This window comes from Mustelus asterias, chromosome 5 (assembly GCF_964213995.1).
Source record: "Mustelus asterias chromosome 5, sMusAst1.hap1.1, whole genome shotgun sequence".
Lineage (NCBI taxonomy): Eukaryota > Metazoa > Chordata > Chondrichthyes > Carcharhiniformes > Triakidae > Mustelus > Mustelus asterias.
In genome coordinates, this window is record NC_135805.1 from 27,615,011 (window position 1) to 27,641,170 (window position 26,160).

The 26,160-nt window shown below is 45.3% G+C and overlaps 1 protein-coding gene across 6 annotated transcripts in view; it reads left to right on the top strand.

The window, feature by feature from the left end:
* Positions 1–393: 393 nt before the first annotated feature.
* The window catches only part of slc8a1b (solute carrier family 8 member 1b), a 284,183-nt gene continuing 258,416 nt past the window's right edge, over positions 394–26,160 (top strand). For all 6 annotated transcript variants that reach the window (XM_078212311.1, XM_078212312.1, XM_078212313.1 and 3 more), the window contains exons 1-2: positions 394–1,423; positions 2,262–4,354. In XM_078212311.1, coding sequence (XP_078068437.1) covers positions 2,277–4,354 — 2,078 coding nt within the window. In that variant the 5' untranslated portion in view covers positions 394–1,423; positions 2,262–2,276. The remainder of the gene's footprint in view (positions 1,424–2,261; positions 4,355–26,160) is intronic.

Here is a 26,160-nt window from a genome sequence, read left to right on the forward strand (position 1 = left end):
AAACCACTCACTGCATCCATTCAGTGAAAGTTCCTACAGTACAAAAATCAGGTCTCCCTTGATATACTGGCGCCCCACTCATCATCAAACGAACCTTTATTTTTATTGTATTCCTTCAATTTGTAAAAAAAACACAAGAGATCTTTGAGACACACGATATTAATTAGTGTCCCTCGCATGATTTTGAAACATGCTTCAAGGGCAAACATAAAAAATGAGATGTCTCCGTGGTCTAATATGACGGTTACTGCAAGTACAATTTAGTTTCTACAATTACTGGCCCCTGGAGAGAAATTAAAGTAATGCAGACTACCACATAATAATAGCAACACTTTATTGATCAGTACTACATTTATTGAAAACGTGCATTACTGGATCCAAGACTCCCAGCAATAAAGTCCTTCAATGATTCTGTCCAAGGTTACAAACGTACAAATGCATGCCTGATACACATTAACATTTTCTAGTGTGCACGTACTATCACGTGCGGGCTATAACGGAAATTCGAAGTCAAAATGGAATTAAATAGCAGAAATGACTTCTCAGCCTGATTTCTTAATCCCATATATCGCAGCTGTGGAGATGCTAATTTGAGGCAGTTCACTTTCCAAGTAAGATTTCATCTCTGCCTGTGAGCGGAAGGGCTGGGAGATGATGCTTCACTGTTTTCGACATTGGCGTTTCATAGTGAGTTCAAAAAGAGAATAAAAAGGTCCGACCTCGAACACTATTCCAGGTGTCTGACTGAAATCATTCGGTAGCTTATCATTAATTATGCAAGGAGAACACGATCTGCTTATTCATTGCACTCGACATGGGCTTGTAGAAGGAGGCTAGAAGGTTCTCTGTTTTAAAAAAAGTCTCCTTGTTGAAACGTTTCCCTTTTTTCGATTGCACTTCCCTAAGCAGAGTAGAGAGAGCGTTCCTCTTTAAGACGGCCGGCAGAATGATCAATGAAGTAGGTGGGTCGCACGGAGATGAGTGCTGGCAAGGAGCCCATGATGCACTGCAAGCCTGGGCTTTCTCACGATCAGAAATCGGAAAATAGTAATTGCCTGAGACATCCGTACTGCTTGGGTTGCACAGTACTCAGACGCTGGGTGACCACACTGGTTATGTTACGCGGAAATGCTCCACGCATAATAATGAAAACATAATGCGGAGAAACTTTGACCATTCCACATCTGCTAGCCTTCATCTCGTCTTGGTACTTTCTCCAATAACCATCAATATTGTGTCGGGTTATGAGACCGAGCGGTAGACTCTATGGCCGGGAGTAACAGCGAAATCTAGCGGATTTCACCGTAGCTCGCTTTCCCTAAACACTATCATGGTAAAAACGTTCCGCTCCTGATTTGCAAGAAAGGCGAAGGCAAGGGTTGACGGACATCAGATCCAGGAATCACATCGGCTGAACGCTGTGGTATGTTCGATTTGATTAGTGTAAAATGTAGCTTGTTATATATTGTTTTTTAAAATGGGAAGTGGTCCTTTTCTCATACATCTCAAATAATCAAACCTTGTCTGCACAGCAAATACAAAAATCGACAGCTGTCCGAGGCTGGAGTTACACTATTCACTTTCTGTTAATTCTTTATTAAAAAATAGAAAGCGGATGCATGCATGGAAAATATATTGCCACGGCGAAGCCTGTTTAGAATATAGTAAAGGTGGGGGGGAGGCGGCTGTGTAGAGTGAAACAAAAGTGGCATGGAAAATTAAAACGAACTAATTGATTAGCGTGGAAAGGGAAGCCCGGCACATTTACACTTCTTGTCGCAACATATTGGAACTGACGTATGTGACTTTGGTCATATTTTAGCAATTAATGCCACTAATGTCTTATGAATAGGATGCGTTCAGCTTGATTCCTCTCGGTGTCTGGGGCTTAAGTGACGCAGGGTCTTGTATTCTTAGGCAAGCTTCCCGAAGGCACTCCGAAAATGTAAAGGGAGATTTTATATTCTCATGTAACTGATGCTGCGATAATAGTGTACCAGGTAAGCTTAACCCTCCTGGCTGCCTGATCTGTACCATACGAGGGTACCAGGCATGCTTAACCCTGCTGGCTGCCTGATCTGTACCATGCTAGTGTACCAAGCATGCTTAACCCTACTGGTTGTCTGATTTGTACCAGACCAGGTTGTGTTTGAGAATAGAAATCAGTGACATCCCCTTTGAATGGGACGATGAAAGGAAGATCTCCTGGCGATGTTGTGAAATTCACGATGATTTCTTTTCTCTCTCCCTTGTGTTTGTAGACTGGAAGGCTGTCAATGATGACCATGATGAGGAGGGCGCCCTGTGCCTGTGTGATGAATGCTGGCTTGGCGCTGGTCCTCCTTCTCCTGAGTTGCGCTCAACAGGTGGAGGCGAGCGAGGAGGAGGAGGCGGCGGCGGCGGGCGGCGAGACGAACTCCTCGGACGGTTCCTGCAGCGGCACCTACACGTGCAACGAGGGGGTGATCCTGCCCATCTGGTACCCGCAGGACCCCGCGGTGGGCGACAAGGTGGCGCGGGCCATCGTGTACTTCGTGGCCATGATCTACATGTTCCTGGGCGTCTCCATCATCGCCGACCGCTTCATGTCGTCCATCGAGGTGATCACGTCGCAGGAGCGGGAGATCACGGTGAAGAAGCCCAACGGCGAGACCACCACCACCACGGTGCGCCTGTGGAACGAGACGGTGTCCAACCTGACGCTGATGGCGCTGGGCTCGTCGGCGCCCGAGATCCTGCTGTCGGTCATCGAGGTGTGCGGCCACGGCTTCCACGCCGGCGAGCTGGGGCCCAGCACCATCGTGGGCAGCGCGGCCTTCAACACCTTTGTCATCATCGCCATCTGCGTGTACGTGGTGCCCGACGGCGAGGTGCGCCGCATCAAGCACCTGCGGGTCTTCTTCGTCACGGCGGCCTGGAGCATCTTCGCCTACGCCTGGCTCTACCTGATCCTGGCCGTCATCTCGCCGGGCGTGGTGGAGCTGTGGGAGAGCCTGCTCACCTTCGTCTTCTTCCCGATCTGCGTGGCGTTCGCCTGGGTGGCGGACCGCCGCCTCCTCTTCTACAAGTACATGTACAAGAAGTACCGCGCCGGCCGCCACCGCGCCATCATCGTGGAGAGCGAGGCCGAGCGGCCCGTCGGCGCCACCTCGGCCGCCAAAATCGACATCGAAATGGACGGCAAGATGCTCAACTCGCTGCAGGAGGGCGGCGCGGGCGCGGCGGGCGCCTCGTCCACCTCCTCGCCCGGCGGGCTGGCCGCCAGCGAGCCGCCCGTGGACGGCGCCGGCCTCGGCCTCGGCCCCCCCGCCAAGGACCAGCAGGAGGAGGAGTCGCGCCGCGAGATGGCCCGCATCCTCAAGGAGCTGAAGCAGAAGCACCCCGACAAGGAGACGGAGCAGCTGCTGGAGCTGGCCAACTACCAGGTGCTGAGCCAGCAGGCCAAGAGCCGCGCCTTCTACCGCATCCAGGCCACCCGCCTGATGATCGGCGCCGGCAACATCCTCAAGCGGCACGCCGCCGACCAGGCCCGCAAGGCCGTCTCCATGCAGGAGGTGCGGCCCGAGGTCGAGCACGAGGGCCCGGTCAGCCGCGTCTACTTCGAGCCGGGCAGCTACCAGTGCCTGGAGAACTGCGGCTCGGTGGCCCTCACCGTGGTGAGGCGGGGTGGCGACCTCACCAACACCCTCACCGTCGACTACCGCACCGAGGACGGCACCGCCAACGCCGGCTCCGACTACGAGTTCACCGAGGGCAGCCTGGTCTTCAAGCCGGGCGAGACGCACAAGGAGATCCGCGTGGGCATCATCGACGACGACATCTTCGAGGAGGACGAGAACTTCTGCGTCCACCTCAGCAACCTGCGGGTGGGCGCATGCGCCGGCACGGCGGCGGCCGGCAGTGGCAGCGGGAGCGGGAACCAACGGGCGTCCGCGCCGGCGCAGGGGACGGGCCCGGCAGCCGCGCCGGCGCCCTCGCCCTCACCTGGCGGCGGCGGAGGCGGCGAGGTGAATGACGCAGCCTCGGTCTCGAGCGCGACCGCCGTCACCGGCAGCGCGACGTCGACGGCCAATCACGTGACGGCCCCCGGCGCGGAGATCGCGTGCCTGTGCGCGCCCTTCACCGCCAACGTCACCATCTTCGACGACGACCACGCGGGCATCTTCACCTTCGAGGAGAAGGTCACGCACGTGAGCGAGAGTGTGGGCCTGATGGAGGTCAAAGTGCTGCGGGCGTCCGGGGCCCGCGGCGCCGTCCGCCTGCCCTACCGCACCGTCGAGGGCAGCGCCCGGGGCGGCGGCGAGGACTACGAGGACACGGCCGGCGAGCTGGAGTTCGACAACGACGAGATTGTGTAAGTGACACCCTTCGGGAAGGGGGAGGGGTACGGGGGTGAAGGAGAGGGAGGTCAGACAGAGGGTGGAGCAGGAGCAGGGCCCTTAGCCTCACTCTCACCCTCCTCAACCCTGTCTCCCTTCTCTGCTCTTATCATGTCTCTCTCTCTATCTCAGTCAGTGATGCCATATTATATTGGGTTGAGTGGATTGGGTTCCACTGCATTTATGCTGGCGGTGATCTCAAGTGAATCAGAGCATTTAATCGTTGTTTTCCTCCCACCCCTTGACAGAAGGGTGCATTTGCTGCCCCTCTTCGCACTCCCCTCCACCCAAAAAGCCTCGCAGGGTGCATTTGTTGCCACCACCCCCCTCCCTCTCACCCAAAAGGGTGCATTTGCTCTCCCCCACCCGCGCTACAAGGATGCAAGAAATTGTCGACTGCTGCTGGTTTCTATTCAACATCATTATAAATGACCTGAAACAAAGCTCAAAGAACAGCTTCTTCCCTATGTTTGCTTTCCATTCTAAAGAGTACATTTGCTCTTCTTCCCACCCCACCCCCTTTTCCAAAATTGTCAACTGCTGCTGGTTTCCATTATTATCAATAAATATTATCAGACGATTATAAATAGGGAGGCGGTGGCCTGGTGGTATCGTCACTAGACTATTAATCTTGAAGCCCAACTAATGTTCTGAGGACCTAGATTCGAATCCTGCCGCAGCAGTTGGTGGAATTTGAATTCAATGAAAGAAAATCTGGAATCAAGAATCTACTGACGTCCATGAAACTGTTGTCGATTGTCGGAAAAACCCACCTGGTTCACTAATGTCCTTTAGGGAAGGAAATCTGCCATCCTTACCAGGCCTGGCCTACATGTGACTCCAGAGTCATAGCAACAATTTTGGAAAGAGGAGGGCGGGGGGGGGGGTGAGCTTCAAGGTGGAAAGAAAACACAGGGAAGAGCTGTTCTTTGAGCTTTGTTTCAAGTCATTTATAATGATGTCTAATAGAAACCAGCAGCAGTTAACAATTTCTTGTGAGGGGGAAGCAAATGGTTGACTCTCAACTGCCCTCGGGCAACTAGGGATGGGCAATAAATGCTGGCCAGCCAGTGATGCCCATGTCCCACAAATGAATAGAATCAGAAATAAGTCCCAAAGAACAGCTTCTTCCCTGCTGCCATTGAACTTTTAAATGGTCCTATCACACATTAAGCTGATCTTTACACCCTAGCTATGACTCTAACACTATATTCTGCACCCTCCCCTTTCCTTCTCCCCTATGTACTCTATGAATGCTATGTTTTGTCTGTATAGCCCACAAGAAACAATACTTTTCACTGCATCCCAATACATGTGACAATAATAAATCAAATCAAAACAACCAGGGACATCACCTTTAACATTGGAGCTGGGACATGCAAGGCTGGTGCCAGAAGACTCTTCATCAAACAAAGAATACTGAAGATCTAGGACCCTTCCTCCCCACCCCCACAAAAACACTGTTGAAGCTGATGTCAGTTCAACACTTCAAAATTGTGATTGCTGGATTTTTTTTGTTGGATAACAGAATTAAAGGTTACCAAAACAAACTGGGTACTGGAATTAGGGTAGAGAACATCCCTGATATAATTGAATAGTAGAGGTGTCATAGGACTGAATTGCCCATGTGCTTTCCCGTGTTTCTTTTCACGTGGAACCATCTACAAAGAAGGGGGAATACTAAAGTTATTGAGGTTTTGTCGTGTCCTTGAATTGTATTTTGTGCAAAGATTTTGTTTTTCTGTTGATGTCTCGATTGACACCATCACACCATTTTGCTACTGTAACCTAAAGTAGCTGCATTTGAAAGCTTGACCTGATGTTCATTTGTGTTTTGGGGGCAAGATGGGGGGGGGAATTATGGCGCCAGGGATGTTTACACCATCAAATAGAGGATGTAGAACTTACCCTCTGCTCTTACTGCTCATTCATCTGACATCATTTCCACTATGGCATGGACATAAACGCCAAAGCATCTGTTGCCATTTTCATGCACTTTGATGTGATGATCAACCAATGTTGAACTCAAGCGGTAATGGTTAGAATGGCATTATTGGCCATCTTTAAAGGGGGAAAGTAGATCATTGGCTTTTATTTGGAGTGTTGAAGGAGGTTTAATGAGAGCATTTTTTGCTTTTATTTTGTAATTTGTTTTGCCTATTATTAATTCTCCTTGCTCAGAGAGGTGTTGGTATTGTTGTAAGATGGAAATGGGATGACCAACTTTTATAGGTTGCAGGGAAAAGAGGAACAGGACTAATTCCTCTGGTCTGCAGCCGGGACTGAAATACTTGTGGCTTAGTGGGGTGCAACCTAGGAGGGTAATCCACTTCTCATGACAAACCATTCTTCAGAATAAAACTCACCTGTAACCCTCACACACAACTTACACTACATTTTCTGCTCAAGTGATGGCTATTGTAACCATGAATCATGGTCATTTGAGGCCAAAACTGGAAAGATTTGTAACATCAGTCAGGCTGAGTGCATTTCTCGAATAAAACGGGTAACGGATGTACTGTTTGTCTAGGTTAACAATTTCACTACATACCTCGTGGAACTCGGGGGCTACAGAAACAGTAACGTGAATAGGCTGTTCAGACATTGAGCCTGTTCTACCATTCAATTAGATCGTGGCTGATCTATGTCTCAGTAACTCTGTTCATTCATCTCTGTTTCATGTGTCTTCACATCTTTCTAATAAGAATCTGTTGATATTGAAAATTTCATGTGACCAGGGATTCACAGCCCTGAGAGTTGCTGATTTTGTCAACCTTCATGTGGAAAAAACATTTCCTGACTTCATTCCTGAATGATCAGCGCAGAAAGTGATGTGGAGCTTACATTGAAGGATTTTTACAAGCAAATGGAGTTATCGACTGAACATTTGTTCATCAAGATGTGTAGGTTAGACATATTAGCCATGGTGAATTTGTGGGGTTACAGGAATAGCGTGGAGAAAGATCCTGGGAAAGATACCTTGTCAGAGACCTGGTGCAGACTCGATGTGCTGAAGGGTCTCCTTCTGAACTGTAGGCATTCTATGATTCTAGGCTGGTGAATCTCTGAAATTCTCTGCCCCAAAGGGTGATGGAAGCTAGATCATTAGAAGTATTCAAAGTGGAGGTGGATAAAAATTTGATAGATCGAGGAATAGAGGGCTATAGGGAAATGGGACAGAAAAGAAGTTGAGGCATATACCAGCCATGATCATATTGAATGGCGGCCAGGCTTGAAGGGCCTCCTGCTTCTATTTCTTGTGTTCTTATACGTGTGGTTTATTAACAAAGAGAAAGGGTAAGAGAATTAGGCATTCAGCATGCTGTGCCTGGAGCCCAGCCTTGTCACCTACAATGGTTTTCTTGCTGCCACACCAGATATCTCCAAGGCTTTCTCTTCCAGCTGATTGAGGGCAAGGAAGCTGGCTCTTCTCTATAACCCCCTCCCCCACCTCAGCTGGTTGTCTTGGTGGGGAAGTGGAAGGGGGAGGTAAATGCATGGTAGTATCTCAAATGAGACAAAGAGATAGCAATAAACCATTGTATCTTTGTTATTTGGGTAAGATCATTTAACTTTTTCCAGCACTGTATCTATGTTCTGGTGTTGCTGTTCTCAAACATTACCTTACAGACTTGCTGCAGCATTTTACAGGTCATTCTTCAGATTCTCATCTATCCCTTTAAAATTTCCATTGCTGCGTTACTGAACCTGACAGTCCCTGCAGGAGGCATCTATCACAGGAAGTTCCAAATGCGCTACAACATTTGTTTTTCAAATTTCAGAGGTCAGAGTAGGCATCAAACCTGCCAGGAATCCCACTCTCCAAAACTGCAATCTGCCAATCAAAGCTGCAAATTGTCCAGCCAGCTCACTTAGTAGATTTAAATGATTTGAGCCTCTTGCAACTGACATCAAGCAGGCGTCTTGCTCATGGTACACATGAAAATTCCACCACTTTATGTTTGAAAGTGGTGTGTTTATAAATTCCCATTCTCAAGTTTTGAAATTAGTTTGTGTGTATGTATACACATATTATCTATCTGTAATTTACTTACAGGCAAATTTATTTAATATAAATTAAATGTATTAATATTTACAATATAGCCTGTTGACACTCAGTACAGACAATAATAAAACATGTTTTGTATTATGTATACTGGTTTGAAACTGGTAAACAAAAATGGAATTATTTATTTTCCATTTGACAGGCTGTTTAAAAATATAGTTTCATTATTGAAACTTTTTGAGGAAGAATGAATAACACACAGTGTAGCAAATATAGAGTTACATTTTTTGCAAATTTTTATTCGATCTCAAAAAACAAATTCCAATTGAATCCAATGCATGGTCCCCACGAGAGAGATAAAACAAGATCCAAGCTGACAGGATGAGGCATTGCACCCCAATCTTGGGCTTGACCTGATGCTTCATCTTAGCCTAAAGGCCAATTGGCTTTGAAAAATTGCATCAGGCGACACCTCGGCTAAACCTCATCAGCTACCCTGATCATTGACTCTACCCTGGCATGGGAAATAAAACCTGCCTGATCTAGCTGGCCAACTGTCACAGCAGGCAGCAACCCGATAATTATGCACGCCCGCTAATTTGAATGTTAGTGGTGGGTTTGACAGACCATTCACCAGCCTCCCGCCGCCATTCACCCGACCTGCCAGCGGGAACGGCACCAAGCGGGTTTTACATATGTTACCCACAAGTTGGGACATTGCGTGCCAGACCCCAAGGATCCAGTGGAGAAACACCAATCCCTCAGAAAAGAGGGACACCTCTCCACCACCACTCAAATCACAGGTCACCCCCCCGCTACACATCATGCAAGCATGAAAGTGACCCCAGCCCCCCTTCCCCTTCAGACCACCCACTCAGCCACCTTTCCCCCTCACATCCTCCACACAAACCCTCTTCCCCCTCACACCCCCTCCCCCCTCAGACCAGGCACACAGCCTCCCTTCCTCTTCAGACCCCTTCCCCCCCCCAGACTGCTGTGATCAACATCTACATTTCTGCCTATCAGCGATGAAAATTCTGAAGTGGCCAGGTCACTTTAATCTCCATGCACCCGGTCACCTGGCAGGAATTTTAAATCATTTCAACACTCCATCCTGCAGCAGAGGTTTTCCTTTCTCGCTTTCAGAAGCTGCATGTGTGAGCAGACCCCTTTGAAGTCCTCTGACAAAGAGATCTCAGTTTCACCTGGGAGTCGGGGGGGGGGGGGATTCCAGTCTGCACAGCTGTGCACTCAACCCTAATGTATGTATACAGCTTTGATTTGAAATCTCTGAGGCTTCACAGCAAGTTAAATTCTTAGAAACCCTTTCCCATGCCAATGGAACCCTCGATCTCTAACAAGTTCAACAAACAGTGCTTTGAGAAAGATTCCATTGACATCTCAATGGATTTCTATTCTCCTCCAGCCACCTGAGTTAGTTTATTTCTCTTCACTCTGAATGACCTGAGTACTCTAGTAATGTAGACAGAGTCTAATCCTGATTGACAGCCTGTGGTTTCACTTCCTCTTTTGCATACCACTTCAAAGAGGGGCTGAAAAGCAGGCTGTCAATCAGCATTATACTCTGTCTGCATTGGATCAGCATCATTGGGATACTTGAGGTTCAATCAACCGTGAAGTGAAATCACAATAAACACAGAAGGCTGGAGGTTGATAGAAAGCCCTTGATCTGGCAACTGAATGGTTTACAAGGCACTGCACCTTGAACTTGTTACAGATCAAAGGCTTCAAGTGCAATGGAGATGATTTCAACAACTTCTGCTTGCTGGGAAGCCACAGCAACTTCAAATCAAAGCTGTGTGCATACATTGGGGCTGAGTGCACAGCTGGGCATTGTGGAAACCCCCCTTCTCCTCCAGGAGAAATTGATATCTCCTGCCTGTCAGAGGACTTCAAAGCAGTGTGATCTCACCAGCAGCTTTTGACAGGGAGAAAGGAAAATCCCTGCTGCAGAATGGAGTGCTGCATTGAGTTAAAATCCTGCCAGGTGACCAGGTGCATGGAGATTAAAGTGACCTGGCTACTTCAGAATTTTCACTGCTGACAGGCAGGAATAGAGGCAGGAATGCAGATGTTGATCACAGGGCTGTCTGAAATCACCATACCAAGGGTGATCTTGCAGGGCTAGAAGAGGCAGTCTAACCATGACGCCCCCATCCCAAGATCGAGTGATTAGGTCAACCCCTTGACCCCAGTCCAAGCCCACCCAACATCCAGGATCCCTGAGGGACCCTTCCTCTGCAGCCTGGCAGCAGCAGAGTGGCAAACGGTCATTGGACCTACCTCCGCGAGCTCCCTTGGGGCTCAAGGCACCAGGCCAGGGTTTCGGTGCCAAGGGCAGTGCACCGTGAAAAATGCTAAGGCACGTGGCCTGGGGGGGAGATGAGTAGGGGGCCGAGGGGGGGAACGACTGAGTGGGGCATCTGAGGGAGAAAAGAGGGCCTGAGTGGGGGGAAGGGGGTTTGAGTGGGGCCTAAGAGGTTGGGTAGGGTCACCCTCATGCCTGCATGGTGTGGAGGGGGTTTAACCCATTACTTGTGTACTTGTGAGGGAGAGGGGGGGGGAATGTCCCTCTTTGGTGAAGGGTGGTTGGTGTTCCCCTTGTCAGTGGTGGGGAGGGGGAACTATTTCATTTTTATGAGAGGGGGGCTTGTCATTGAGCAAGGAGATCGGGCTGCTCTTTAAAAATGGCAGCCTGGACTCAGAACAGTGGGGCTGGCCGGTGGGTTGCTCAAAATGAACTTATCCCACCTGAAAGAAGCTGCCAGTGGGAAGCACGCTTGTTTTCCTGCTAGCGTGGGCACTTGGTCCCAAAATGGGAGAATTCGGCTCTAGATGTGCACAATCAACCACATTGCTAAATTCTGAGAACCAGTGTAGCAACATGCACATATCTCATTAAACCCAGCGAATAAGGTAATTCTCCGATCCCGCTGGCAGTGCACTCCTGCCCGCGGGTTTCCCGCTGGCATGGGGTGACTTCAGTGGGAATTCCTATTGACAGCGACGGGACAAGAGAATCCCGGCGCTAGCAAACAACGCGCCACCTCCCACCGGTAGGAAACACGCGGCTGGGAGGCCAGAGAATTCGGGTCAACGTTTTCACATAATGGCTGAACTTTAAAAATACCTGATTTTGATCTGTGTAAAGTTAGTGTGCACTTTAGAATAAAATAAAAGTTACTGTCCTGGAAATTTCAATCACTTTGGCACCAGCCACTCTGTTCAACAACTGAATGTCAACCTACCACTGCTCAACAACTGAAGGCCACCCCACCACCCCACTCAACAACTCTTTACACTCCAAACATTTTATTCCACTGGCTTCAACTTTGCTGACAGTTTGATTATGTGGCACTTCATCAAATGCCTTTTGGAAATCCATGTTAAAAACATCAACCGCATTACTCGCATCAATTTATCAAAACCTCATTTAGATTAGTTAAACAGATTTGCCTTTAACAAATCTGTTTTGATTTTCCTGTATTAATTCATACTTTTCCGGAGGACTATTAATTTTGTATTTGATTCTAGCTTCTAAAAGCTTTCCAAACCGCAAGATTAAATTGACTGTCCTGTCGTTGCTGGGCTTATCCTTACCCTCTTTTTGATCAAGGATATAACATTTGCATTTCTCCAGTTTGCAGGCACCCCTGTATCCAGGAGGGTTGGAAGGTGACAGACAATGCCTCCACAGTTTCCACCATTACTACAATCAGCATCCTTGGATGCATCTCACTAAGTTGTGGTGACTTAGTAATTTCAGGGACAGCCAGCCTTTCTGGTCCTCTTCTTTATCAATTTCTAGCCCATCAAGTATTCCAGCTGGGAGAGTTGGTTTGTTCAGTTGGCTAGATGGCAGGATCAAGTTAACACCAACAGCATGAGATTCAATTCCCATTCTGGCTGAGGTAGACTCAGGGCCTGCTATAATGAAAAAAAAATCATGGCACTTTGCCGTGTTTCGGCCTTTGGGCAGAGAAATCGAGAAGTATTTCAATAACCTCCTCTTTCACTACGGGAATTCAGAGGGGTCCTGATCATAGTATTGCTATTCTAGAGAAAGACAGGAAAAGTTTACATGATAGAAGAAACATTTGTTTTTTTTAGATAACAATTCTTATCAGTGGAAGATTGACAGAACCCTCATTGGTGCTGTGTATTGGTGATTTGTTGAAGTTACAAGAGTTGGCAAGTCCCTGAAGAAATTTCTACCGGCTATGTAGATATCTGGAGAGAAGTCTGAAATCAAGAAAATCAATTTTGCGCTGGTGGACTATGTTCCTTCTAATGTACCATCACACTATACTGCCTGATCCATTTAAGATTGCCGGTCACGCATGCATGCATCTACAAGGGAGTGCACCCACACGGCTAAGAGGTAATGTTTCTGGTGAATGACAAAATAAAGTAACCGCTCAAAGGTGAAAAAACAGGGTACTCAAACACTTAATTAGCGTTTATAGCAGGCATCAATTTTTAAATGTAGAAATGCATTCTGATTTGCGATGCTCTTATGACAAGAGCAGTTCGCAAAATTGGGTATAAAATTGAGTGAATCTGAAATGGATATGCTGAAGGGAAACATCAGCAGCGTAAATGCTGACTGATCACTCTGAGGGTAATTATATATCTACAAAAGCATGCAGAAGGAATGGCCTGGCCTTTATGAATCAGCTCTTAAAAGATAATTATCAGATTTTAATGTCCAAAAGGATAATTTTGTTGCGTTTTCACATTGATTAAACTATGCTTTTTCTGGTGTATTAACATTTTTCGTTCCTGCTTTCACCTGATTTGTTTTGCATTGCAAGACTTATTACCAATTATGTTTCTTAACACAGCTGAACCCCCAGCTGTTGTTTTGCTTGCATCAAACAGAAAGGGCAGAATGGGAATTCCTTCGGGGTTCTGACAGAGTGCTTCAGTTTTTATTTATTTGTTCATGGGTGTGGATGTTGCTGGCAATTCCTGTATTTATTGCTCATTGCTAATTGCCCCTGAGAAGGTGGTGATGAATTGTATTCTTGAATTGCTGCCATCCATGTGGTGTTTTTAAAACCACAGTGATAACTCAGCCACGGTGATATAGTTCCAAGTAAGGGTGATTTCTTCTGGATGGTGTCAAACTTCTTGAGTGGGAGTTGGTGTAGCTCATTGAATAGCCCTCCTTTCTCTGAGCCAGAGGCTTTAACTCCAAGTACAGGACTTGCTGGCTACAAAAGAACCAAGTAATTGGTGCAGGCAAGCCAGCTTGTATGGGTGCCAGTCCCCGGCACAGATAAATGAAGAGGGTTAGCTGCAGGAAGTGCATCTGGCTGTGAAACCACACGCCAAAATCTTAAAATTATGGTTGATATGAAGGGGTGATCAACCAGCATTGTGGTGACTCCATGTAACATGGAAAAAGAAGAGGTAAGAAAGTGGGGAGCCTCTTGAGTGTTGTTGGAGCTGCACTCATCCAGGCAATTGGGGAGTATTCCATAATACTCATGGCGTGTGCCTTGTAGATAGTGGAGAGGCTTTGAGGAGTCAGGAGGTGAATTACTTGCTGCAAAATTCCCAACCTCTGGCAAGGTCTTCTATTTATGTGTCTGGTCCAGTTAAGTTTCTGGTCAGTGGTACTTCCAGGATATTGATGTTGGGAGCTTCAGTGATATGATGCAATTGAATGTCAGGGTGAGGCGATTAGATTCTTTCTTGTTGCAAACTGTCATAGCCTAACACTTGTGTTACATAAATATTACTTGCCACTTATTAACCTATGACTGAATGTTGTCCAGGCCTTGCTATATTTGGTACAGAATGCTTCAGTTTCTGAAGAGTTACGAATTTAAGTGAACACTGCCGTCATCAATGAACATTCCCACTTCTGAACTTATGATGGAGGAAGGTTATGTAGGAAGCAGATGAAGATGGTTGGGCTTAGGACACTACCCTGAAGAACACCCACAGTGATCTCCTGGGGTTGACTTCCAACATCCACAACCATCTTCCCTTGTGCTATGTATGGCCCTAGCAAGTGGAGATTCTTTTCACTGATTCACATTGACTTCAATTTTTCTAGGTGATGCCACACCCTGTCAGATGTTGGCTCGATGTCAAGGGCAGTCACAAACCTTGCCTTTGGAATTCAGCTGTTTTATTCATTTTTGGACCAAGACTGTACGAGTTCAGAAGCTGAGTGACTGGTGGAAACTGAACTGAGCATCATTGCGGAGGTATTGCTGAGTAAGTGTTGCTTGATAGCACTGTCCGCAATACCTTCCACCACTTCGATTGAGAGTGGACTGGTGGGACAATAATTGACCATGTTGGATTTACATTGCTTTTTCTGGACTGACCATACCTGGTACATTTTCCACATTGTCAGGAGATGCCAGTGTTGTAGCTGTACAGGAACAGGTTGGCTAGAGACGTGACTAGTTCAGGAGCACACATTTTCTGCACTATAGCTAGATGTAGTCAGGACCCATAACCATTTCTTCATATCATTGGAAGTGAATTGAATTGGCAGAAGACTGGGGACCTTAGAAGAAGGTCTGCCTTGATCATCCATTTGGCACTTCTGGCTAAAGATGATAGCAAACACATCAATCTTGTCTTTTGTATTGTCATGCTGGGTTCCATCTCATTGAGGATGGGGATGTTTGTGGAGCCTCCTCTTTGAATAAGTTGTTTAATTTGCCATCATGATTTATGACTGGTTGTGGCAGGTCAGCAGAGCTCTGGCCTGGTTAGTTGGTTGTGCGATCGCTTACTTCTACCTATGGTAAATTGCTTAGCAGATCTGTAGTTTTGCAGATTTGCTGCTTCACCAGGTTGGGAAGCTCATTTTGTTGCTTCTTTTGACATGTTCTGCTATGGTCCTCGTCTAATGAGGTTTGATCCCTAGGCTTGTTTTCATCTGTTCATGGGATTTGGGCTCTGATATTTGTTGTCCACACTTTGGGAACAGTTAAGAGTCATATGTAGACCAGACCAGGTAAGGAGGCAGATTTCCTTCCTAAAGGGCAGTAGTGAACCAGATGGGTTCTTATGACAATTAATCATAGTTTCAAGGTTACTAGATTTTAATTCTAGGTTTACAAAAAATGAATTTAAATTCCACCAGCTGCCATGGTGGGATTTAAACACATTTCCCTAGAACATTAGCCTAAGAGTCTAAATTACTAGCCCAGTAACATGACCACTTCACCACAGTCTCCCCACAAAATAACACTAATACTAGAGCTGGAGTCAAAGATGCCATTTTGAGATTCTCTTGAGGGCTACTTTCATAAATTTTCACTGATTCCTTTGTTTGGTGAACATTCTCTCCAATTACAGGTCTCCGAGCTCCCGTCCATGCTGCTCCTCCAATCAAAGCTTCTGTTTGTAGAGGAACAGCAAGAGAGGGAGGCAGGGAGCGTGTTATTGGAGGAACTGCAGCAGCAGCATTAGGGACAGAGGCCCGAATTTTACCGTCTCACCCGCAACGGGAATCGGAGCGGGCGAGAGGCGGACCATGGAAAGATCCGCTGACCTCGGGCAGGAGTTTACAGTTTTGGGGTGAACGTGGCTGTAAGTTCCCACTCCAAATCTGTGACTGGCATCGCAGCTCCTCAGATTCTGTCTCCAAAACTTGCTTGCTGCTGTTCCTCCATTTACATGAATGTGATTTTCCAGTTCTCTGGTTCTGCATATGTGACTTGAATTCACCATTGAGTTGCGGTAGGAGACATGTTGTACACAAGTGTGGAATTGCTGCCCTCATTCAATTCAATGCAGAAAAGCCAAATGTCCAGGGAGGTCTGGAACAGGGATGACAAATTCAGGAAAGATTTTTAAGTTTTGAGAGTTATCGCTGGCATTTCTGTGGTGGATTGGTCAACAGCCCCTGTTTATTTTGAACATTATAGCAGAATGGGGGTATGCCAGGTCATGAGCTTACAGATTGAATACAGTTCTCCTGCAGCTGGCCTACAGTGCCTCACAGATGTCCAATTTTGAATGGCTGGATCTGTTCTTAATCTGTCCTATCACAGTGGTACTGCCACACAACATAATGGAGCATGTTCTCAATGTGAAAATAGAACTTCGTCTGCGGTCATTCCTATCAGTGCTGTCATTGACAGATGCATTTGTATCAGGTAAATTGATGATGTCAAGATCAAGTAGGTTTTTCCTTATTGGTCATCTCACCATCTGCAGACATACCCTTTAGAACATGGCCAGCTCATTTAGTGGAGTAACTGAGCCATTTTTTGTGATGAAAATTGAAGTCCCTTATTCAGGGTACATTCTGTGCCCTTGCTACCTTCAGTGCTTCTGAGTGGTGTTTAACATGGTGGAGTACTGATTCATTAGTTACAGGTGGGGGTAGTAGGTGACACTCAGGAGGTTCTGTGCCCATGTTGGACTTGATGCCATGTGACTTCCTGAGGTCCTGAGCCAATGTTGAGGATTTCCAGGGTCATTCCCACTTGATACGATTGCGCCACCATCTTTGGTGGGTCCGTCCTGCCAATAGGACATGGAAGACACCAAGGGATAGTGATGGTGGAGTCTGGGAAATTGGTTGTAAGGTGTGATTCTATGAGTATCACAATGCCAGGCTGTTGCTTGACTAGTCTGTAAAACAACACTCCCAATTTTGGAAAAAGCAAAGCAGACATGGAGGTCAGATGTGACTGTGTGTCATGTGATATATACATAACCCGTCCTTATCCCAGACAGTCCTTGCGGGGATGTCAGAGGAGGCTTGCATTTGATACCTCCACTGCACTGACTTAACTTTCCTGGAGGCTGACCTGCAGACAGTATGTCACCTATTTAATGGCTTTGCAGATCATTACTGCAGCATTTCTTCCTGACCAAGACCAGTGACATATGCTATATCAGTCAGCCAACTGTCCTCAGATGCATCAAGCAAGTGATTGAGGGTATGGAAAGAAGCATCTGCTCAAGAAGGCACAGAATCTTTCCTCATTGGCATGCTTTCCAAGAGTGCAGACACTATTAATATGGTATTTACGTACTGTATAGATAATTGAGCCTGGCTGTCATCTGTTAACAGGCAAACTGCTTCTGTCCTTTTGTCAGACATGTCAGACTTCCCTTGCATCCACTTTGTGCAGCAACACACCCATTCTGCCAGCCATCAAACCATTGTGGTGTTATTTTCTACAACATTATCAATTATCCACAAATTCTGTTTCTTGTTTCAACACTTAGATTTTCTTTCACATCTCCGTCTTCCTCTCTCCCTGTAAAAGCTGATATACATGTCGCAGGAACCTTTATGAGGGTTGTTTTTTCTGAGGCTTCCGTCAAAGTAATGGTGAGCGATTGAGCAAAACCCTGCATGAAGCTGCATCCCTGAATCTTTACTGCAGCCTTGGAAACCAGTAATTGAAACACAGGAATTTGTTACAAGAATTCCGATGTGTCGGAATAAAAGGAAGTGCAGCAGCATAGATAGAAAGTTGGTTGATGGACAAAGAAACAGGATTAAGGTTAACAGGTATTGCACAGATTTGATTTTGACTGGTGCAAAGGGAGCAGGAGACAGAAATGTTTGATTTGATTTGATTTATTATTGTCACGTATTAATGTACAGTGAAAAGTATTGTTTCTTGCGCGCTGTACAGACAAAACATACCGTTCATAGAGAAGGAAAGGAGAGAGTGCAGAATGTAGTGTTACAGTCATAGCTAGCGTGTAGAGAAAGATCAACTTAATGCAAGTTAGGTCCATTCAGAATGCGGACAGCAGCAGGGAAGAAGTTGTTCTTGAGTCTTGGTACGTGACTTCAGACTTTTGTATCTTTTTCCCGAAGGAAGAAGGTGGAAGAGAGAATGTCCGGGGTGCGTGGTGTCCTTAATTATGCTGGCTGCTTTGCCGAGGCAGTGGGAGATGTAGACAGAGTCAGTGGATGGGAGGCTGGTTTGCATGATGGATTGGGCTACATTCATGACCTTTTGTAGTTCCTTGTGGTCTTGGGCAGAGTAGGAGTCATACCAAGCTGTGATACAACCAGAAAGAATGCTTTCTATGGTGCATCTGTAAAAGTTGGTGAGAGTCGTAGCTGAAATGCCAAATTTCCTTCTAAGACTTAGGAAATTTGTGTTGTTGTTAAAACAAGAATAAGCCTTTCTATGAGTAGGAAGAAAGACTAGGAAAGACATCAGGTTGTCAAATAGGAAGAGATCCATGTAGAGAAATGTGGGCTGCTGCATTTTTAGGGGGAAAATGAAGAATTGGGTATAAATCCAGTGGATTTATTTCCTGCTACTGTCAGACCTCAATGCAGGATGAACAAAAAAACGGGTTCCAAGTATTCCTCATGAGTGCAATGTGGGTACTTAAATCCATTCAGATGCTATCCTTATCTTGCTTCTGTGTCTTTCATCTTTACAAGGCAGCTTGGAGATCAGACAAAAAGATTTGCAATTCAGTCTTTGGAAAAAGATCAGTTCCTGCATCAAATTAATTTGATGATACTTGCATTTAATACAAAACCCTACTTAGTATTGAAATGAATATGATTATACAGAAACAGTCAGTACAGAAACACTTGCACACAAGGCAGGGGACTCAGCGAACCTTTATGTGTTGTGAGAGTCTCATATCAGGTCAGATCAATCCATTCACCCAAGCATACTTCGTTCAGTGTTACTTTTTCATTCATTCATTCAGACCTCAGCAAAAGGTCACATTTATTCTGCAAGACTGTACTCTCCCTACTAATGTCACAGTTAAACTAAATCTAGTGATTTGAACAACAATGGTGCTACAATCCATCATTTACTTTGAGGTAGAATTTCCGCTGCACTCTCCTAACCTCCCCATAACTTTGACAGAAGATCACCAGAAATCCTGGAGAAATTGAAGTGACCAAATTTGGAAACTTGTCAGCATTGCACCCCCCCCCCTCCCCCCCCCCCCCCCCCCCCCCCCGCCCCGTCAAACTGTACATTGCATTCCCCCCGCCCCAGTCAAACTGTACATTGCATATCTTCTAACTTGACTACAATTGCAGGATTAGAATAGGTAGGTGTTTGATAGCCAGTACATGCAGAATTCCAAGCCATTAAGTGGGATCTGGAAAATCCCAGAGACAGTTACCTTGAAAGAGTGTGAATGGGATCACTTGCGAACCCATTCACAGAACATCCCAACAATCGGCTGGGTGTAAACTATGAATTAGATGTAATCAGCCCAGACAATAAACTCTTGCTGAGAAAGGAATCCACCACAGGCATAATCTAATCAAGTCGAAACCATTCAGAATACTATGACCATATTTGGATTACTGCTCATTTAGAGTACGTGATGTGGAGATGCCGGCGTTGGACTGGGGTAAACACAGTAAGAAGTTTAACAACACCAGGTTAAAGTCCAACAGGTTTATTTGGTAGCAAATAAACCTGTTGGACTTTAACCTGGTGTTGTTAAACTTCTTACTGCATTTAGAGTACATCATGTAACAAGCCAGCTAATTCTTTGTGTTTAAGAAACAGTTTTCTACAGACCAGAGACAGAAGCAGTAAAGAGGCTGAGTTGGCAAAATGCTTATTCTCTCCTTCCATTTTACAAGTGCGTGTGTGTGTGTGTGTGTGTGGTTGCGGGGGGTGGGGGCACGGTGTAGGTGCATGCCATTTTCTTTTCAGGCTAGTTTATGTAAAAAGGCGAGTTAAACTGCAACTTTAACCAGTAAAAAGAGTTTTATGAGGAAATATATACAATGGGGGTGACCTTGAACCGTTCATGGGATTTCTCCTTTCCTTCTCTATGAACGGTATGCTTTGCCTGTATAGCGCCCAAGAAACAATCCTTTTCACTGTATACTAATAAATGTGACAATAATAAATCGAATCAAATATATTTGAACAAGTGATCAAGTTGGAAAGGCTTTGTGCGGGGAGTTCCTACACAGCCCAGCTAGCTCAGCTGGTAGTTAATGGCACTCTTAATCCCAGGGTCACGGTTTTGGGCCCCACCTTGGCTGATGATTCTTTTTTCTTCAATATTTATATCATTGATTTTTACCAATGGTGAACCTCCACAGTTAAAAGCACTAATTGGTTGCTGAGAGAAAATTGTCTACCTGTGTCTCCCAAGCATCTTGTATTCACTACTTGAATAACCAATTGAAACTATTTGAACAGATATTAAAATGGTTGCTCTCTGAGCTGTTGCAATTTTGTTCCATTAATTGATTTTGTTGTAAAGGAGACAGTTTTGAGACACCAGCTTGCAAAAAAAAAATGCATAATTCAGTGACAGAAAGCAGAGCTGCACTTAAAAACTTCTCTCACTTTAAACAATCACAGGCCCTGACATGTGACACTGACACTGCATGTGCAGGAAGAGCATGCCCCTAGTGTTGTAACACAAATAAATGGCAGCTTTGAAGTTTAATCCTGAATGGTTGTGTTTCCTGGAAACCCAGCAGCTTAAATTCAGACTAGAAACTGCAAGATGAGGAGTTAAGTGCGTTTCCAATTTCCTGCCTGGTCCCAGTGATTGAGAATTCCACAGTGATATCCCATGCTGTAATGATTGACCTCCAAATCTTATACGCTCGGCATGACTTTAACCAGTGGAAAGGTTGTTCCCTGTTCTCCATTTACTTCAGTTTTACTAAGGCTACTTGATATCACACTTGGTCAAATATTGTCTTGGTGTTAAGGGCCTCGCCTCTTGAATTCAGCTCTGCTATCCATGTTTGAATTGAGGTTGCTATGAGACCTGAAACCGAGTGGTCCTGACTAAACCCAAACTGAGCATTTGGAAGCAGGTTATTGATAAATAAGTGCTGCTTATTAACACTTCAATGATATCTTTCACCAATTTACTAATGGTTAAGAATAGCCTGATAGGGCAGTAATTGTCTGGATTGCATTTTTCCTGCTTTTTTGGTGCATGATGTACCTGGGTAGGTATTCATTTTGCAGAGATGTTTCCTGCAAAGTAACAGCAGCTTTCCAGTTAACTTTATATACTTGGTCTATGATCCATCTGCCAATTTTGACACAAATTCCCAAATGTTAGGGAGGGGGCCTTTTCAAGATCGACTGGGTTGGCAGTACCTTTGTTGAGTCTGGTGCTCTGATCTTTCTGTTTTTATTCTTATTGTACTGGGGTTTCTTTTAAAACATATTTTTTATTCATAAAATCCCTCATGAAAAAAATTATGCAGAGAAACACCTTTGTGCTAGTTTAATTGTTCAGCACCATTCATGCCTGGATGTGGCAGGATTTGAAGAGCTTAGATCTGATCTGCTGGTTGTCAGGTCATTTAGTTCTATCTGTTGCATGCTACTTCTACTACTGTCATACATATTGTCCTATGTTGTAGCTTCACCAGGTTGGCATCTCATTTTTAGGTATGCTTGGTGCTGCTCCTGGCATTCCCTCCTACACTCTTTATTGAACCAGAGTTGATCCCCTGGCTTGGTGGTAATGGCAGAGTTGGGAGGATATGTTGGAATGGTATAATGCCAGGCATGTAGGCCATGGGTCCCAGTGACTGACAGATTGTATCAGTCAGGCTCACGGTGTGGCTCACTTACTCATGCCAGAAACTATGACCAGAATTTTACCATCCCACCCGCCACGGGAATCGGAGCGGGTAAAGGGCTGGCTATGGAAAGGTCCGTTGACCTCAGGCGGGATCTTACAGTTTTGGGATGAGCTAGGCTGTAAAATCCTGCCCTATATATATTCAGACACAGTCCTGCCCTTTGCAGACAGAGGAGTGAGCCCACACATTGAACCTTTTTCAACTAAACAGAAGCTTGAGGGACAGCCATCCCCTGGTTTATTCCTCATGGCATTGCCTTATCCAACGAGGGTCGACCTGCCTGGTTTGAATTTGGACAAAGACTTGCCAATTAACTGTTCCATGGTGCATTCTCCATGGCATTGCCTCCACTAAGCAGAATCCCCTTGCCAAACATTCAGCACCCTCTTCTCATGCAGTTTGATTGGTGTTCCCTTTACCATTCATATTCTTGTGAACTGTCCTGATGAGCTCAAGATGTAAAGCGTGACAGCATGTTTCTTTTTCAGCTATGTCAGTTGCCCTTCAGAGAAGCAGTGTCACTTTGCAGTTGATATCCTCACCAGCTCTTCCTATTTCTGAGCAGCTCTTGCCTTTTGTTAAGTTTTTTGCAATTACTATCCTCTGATAAAGTTTTCTGTTACTTCAGCCAAACTGTTAAGTACAGTTTAATGATTCTAAATCATTGTCTAATTGAAATTCAGTTGCAATTTCCTGTAACTTTCAGTGTAAAAGTGTTGAACAAAATCAAATAGGGAGAGACAAGTGTAAAACTGATGCATGTCATTTTTACATGCAGATGGTAAGAGAAAGATTTAGATCAGCTGTGGATATTCTTTAGCTTTGATTCAAAGGTTGTGTGCGGAGATTTTCATTTGGATAAGCTTTATTATAAATAGTTGGTCTCCACAAAGTGGACTACACGTAATTATTTTGCAGAAATCTATTGTTCCATTTTTGTTTCTTTTTGAGTCAGATAATTTCAGTCTCTCTGTTTCAGACTACTCTCATAAGTGAACTGTCCCCTTATGACATTGAGGGCATCTTCTCTTGGCTTGATAATTGGGTAGGCTTCATAGTGTACTTGGGTTATGGGCGGCACGGTGGCACAGTGGTTAGCACTGCTGCCTCACAATGCTAGGGACCCGGGTTCAATTCCCGGCTTGTATCACTGTCTGTGCAAAGCTGGCACAGGTTTCTTCCGGGTGCTCCTGTTTCCTCCCACAGTCTGAAAGACGTGCTGGTTAGATGGATTGGCCAAGCTAAATTCTCCCTCAGGCGCGCCCAAACAGGCGCCAGAGTGTGGCAACTAGGGCATTTTCACACAAACTTCATCACAGTGTTAATGTAAACCTACTTGTGACACTAATAAAATAAACTTTAACTTTAATGGGGTATTCTGTCTAAAACCAGAGAAACTGGTTCTACCCATTACTTGCTCAGAATTTTCTTCGTCTTCAAAACATGCTCAAAATTCTCTACTCTGGACTTTATCTTAGGCTTTTATGGCGAGCAGTAGTATGGTCTGCAAATTTGCGATAGTTGGTAAGCTCAACTAGCTGCTCGTTGCAGTAGCAAATAAAAAATAACTTCCAACTTCATCACTGGATTAAATTTAAATGGATTTCTCCATGTAATTGTTCTTGTTATAATCTCATCAACAATGGAAGCGTTTGACGAGACAACACTCAGATGTGCTCTGAAGATGACAGCAATGTGAAAATCTCAGATATACTCACTGATCTGAAAAAGACAGGCTGACGAATCCCTCGAAAACGATAAATGGAATCAAATAGAATTTAAATAGTGATCTATTATATTCAACATGCTGCCAATCAGATGCATGTCTGAACACATTATTCAGCATTTTGGTACTTGACTTGAGAGACTTGGCTCCGCCCTGAAGTAAGCTGCATGACAACCATTTATCAAATCATTACAACATTGTATTAAACTGTTAGGATCTCTAGGGGGAAACCATAAACCAAAACAACTACATTTATCCTGAATGATCCCCCAAATTAAAAATTACCAACAAGATTCCACTTTCTTGTAACTTTTACTTTTAACACGACTCGGATCCAATGCAAATTACACGTGAATTAACAGGCAAGTGAAACTTCAAATACAAAAGGTTAATTTCACATTAAATAGTCAGTGGAACAAGAAGCATCTATCTGACAGGCACAACCACCAACATTCATATTATTCCCTGCACAAATGTGACACTACAGTTCAACGATATGCTGTTCTTTATACATGATGTGGAGATGCAGGCGTTGGACTGGGTAAACACAGTAAGAAGTTTAACAACACCAGGTTAAAGTCCAACAGGTTTATTTGGTAGCAAAAGCCACACAAGCTTTCGGAGCTGCAAGCCCCTTCTTCAGGTGAGTGGGAATTCCCACTCACCTGAAGAAGGGGCTTGCAGCTCCGAAAGCTTGTGTGGCTTTTGCTACCAAATAAACCTGTTGGACTTTAACCTGGTGTTGTTAAACTTCTTACGTTCTTTATACATGCAGGGTAGGTCAGGAGTCCGATCCGAAAACAGCTTTCAGCTCTGAGTTTCACTGTTAGGATTTATCACCAACAAGGCATATTTCCACTAAGCCATTTTCCCCAGGTCATGACAGTCCTGATGGTATAGCTTTCCAGGTTTTAGATCTTTTTTAGCCAGCTCTCACAGTACCTCGAAGAGCTCATGTTCCCTTTTCCGCCAAACAAAGATATGGAGAGTGATTTTCTTCTTCTCCTCACAAAAACTCTCTGGCCCAGATTTTTGTCCCCGAGTTGGGTTTGCCGAGTCCAGAGATTTTGAAAATGTCGCCGACAGGTCAGGTTTTTGGTTATTGGGAGTTGATGTTGGCTGAAATAGAAGTTGGGGCTGACGGCCCCGAAATGAACATGGAGGCTGTTGGGTGAGGAGGTTGGCTGGACACAAGGGACTGCCTTTGTGCTCCAGCCATGTGTTTAAATAAAAAAACCAGAAAGATCCCTTCAGCCCTCACCTCTCACCTAAACACTTCCTATGCCCCATCCATATCAACCTATGCTAACCCATGCCCCCACACACAGCCTCTCACATCTCTGTGAAAACCTAATGCCCCTCTGCCCACAGCCCATTGCCCACCCACTCATATGGTAACCCATGCCCCCCATCCTTTGCTCTTATCCCCCACAATGCCAATTTAATGAGTATTCTTGGACAGTTCCTTGACAGGTTTGAGAGTTTTGACACTTACTGGACAGCCTTGACACTTCCTGTGCAGCTTTGACAGGTTTGATACTTCCTGGGCAGCTGTGATGGGCTTGACACTTCCTGCGCAGCTTTGACAGGTTTGATACTTCCTGGGCAGGTTTGGTAGTTTTTTAAAAGTTCATTGACAACTGAAGAGTTGCTTGACAGTTGGATAACTTTTTAACAATTCCTTGACAGCTGGACAGTTCCTTGACAGCTCTTTGACAGCTCGACAGTGCCAATGGGTTTGTGCATAATTATGTTCACTTTTAACAATCCCAAAGTGTGCCATACCTCTCCCAAAGTGTCTGATAACTCTTTGAAATGTGTTCTGAGACCCCATCCAAAGGGATACCCTGGCTATCCAAATGTATTCACCAAGTTTAGACTTCCTCTTAGCTGTTCCAATCTACACACCAGATTCCACATTCCTATTCTTCCAAAATGCCACTCCAGTGGAGGCAGATGGCAATTTAAAGGGCTCTTTACCTCCACGAATCGCACATGTGTGAACCCTGGCCTGACTCCAGTACCGACCTTGTGAAGATGTGAAGTGCCGGGTTCATGACTGGGACTCAGAATTTTCGGCCGTTCAGGATTTTCGTGATGACAAATATCTTGCTGTCATGACAAAATTCCAGGCCTCTGTGTTCCTACTTCTGTGTCTGTCTGCTTTTACTTTGTGTCTACATGTGGACTTCACTCTCCAGCTCCTCTGCTTTAATTGTTTTCGGTGTTCGCAGTCTTGCCTTTGTGTTCGCCAGCCACACAGCTTCTTTGCAGCATCCTTCTTGTTGGTACTGCTTCCAGGTCAAGGGCACCAGGTCACATGGAGCAGTTTTTTTTTATTATCAAGAAAATTATAATTGATTCTTTTACAATTGCTGCAAATTCTTAAAAGTCCATTTCAAATATTCTGATAACAATTACAGATTCCACAGATCTTTTAAAGAAATTACAAATTTTC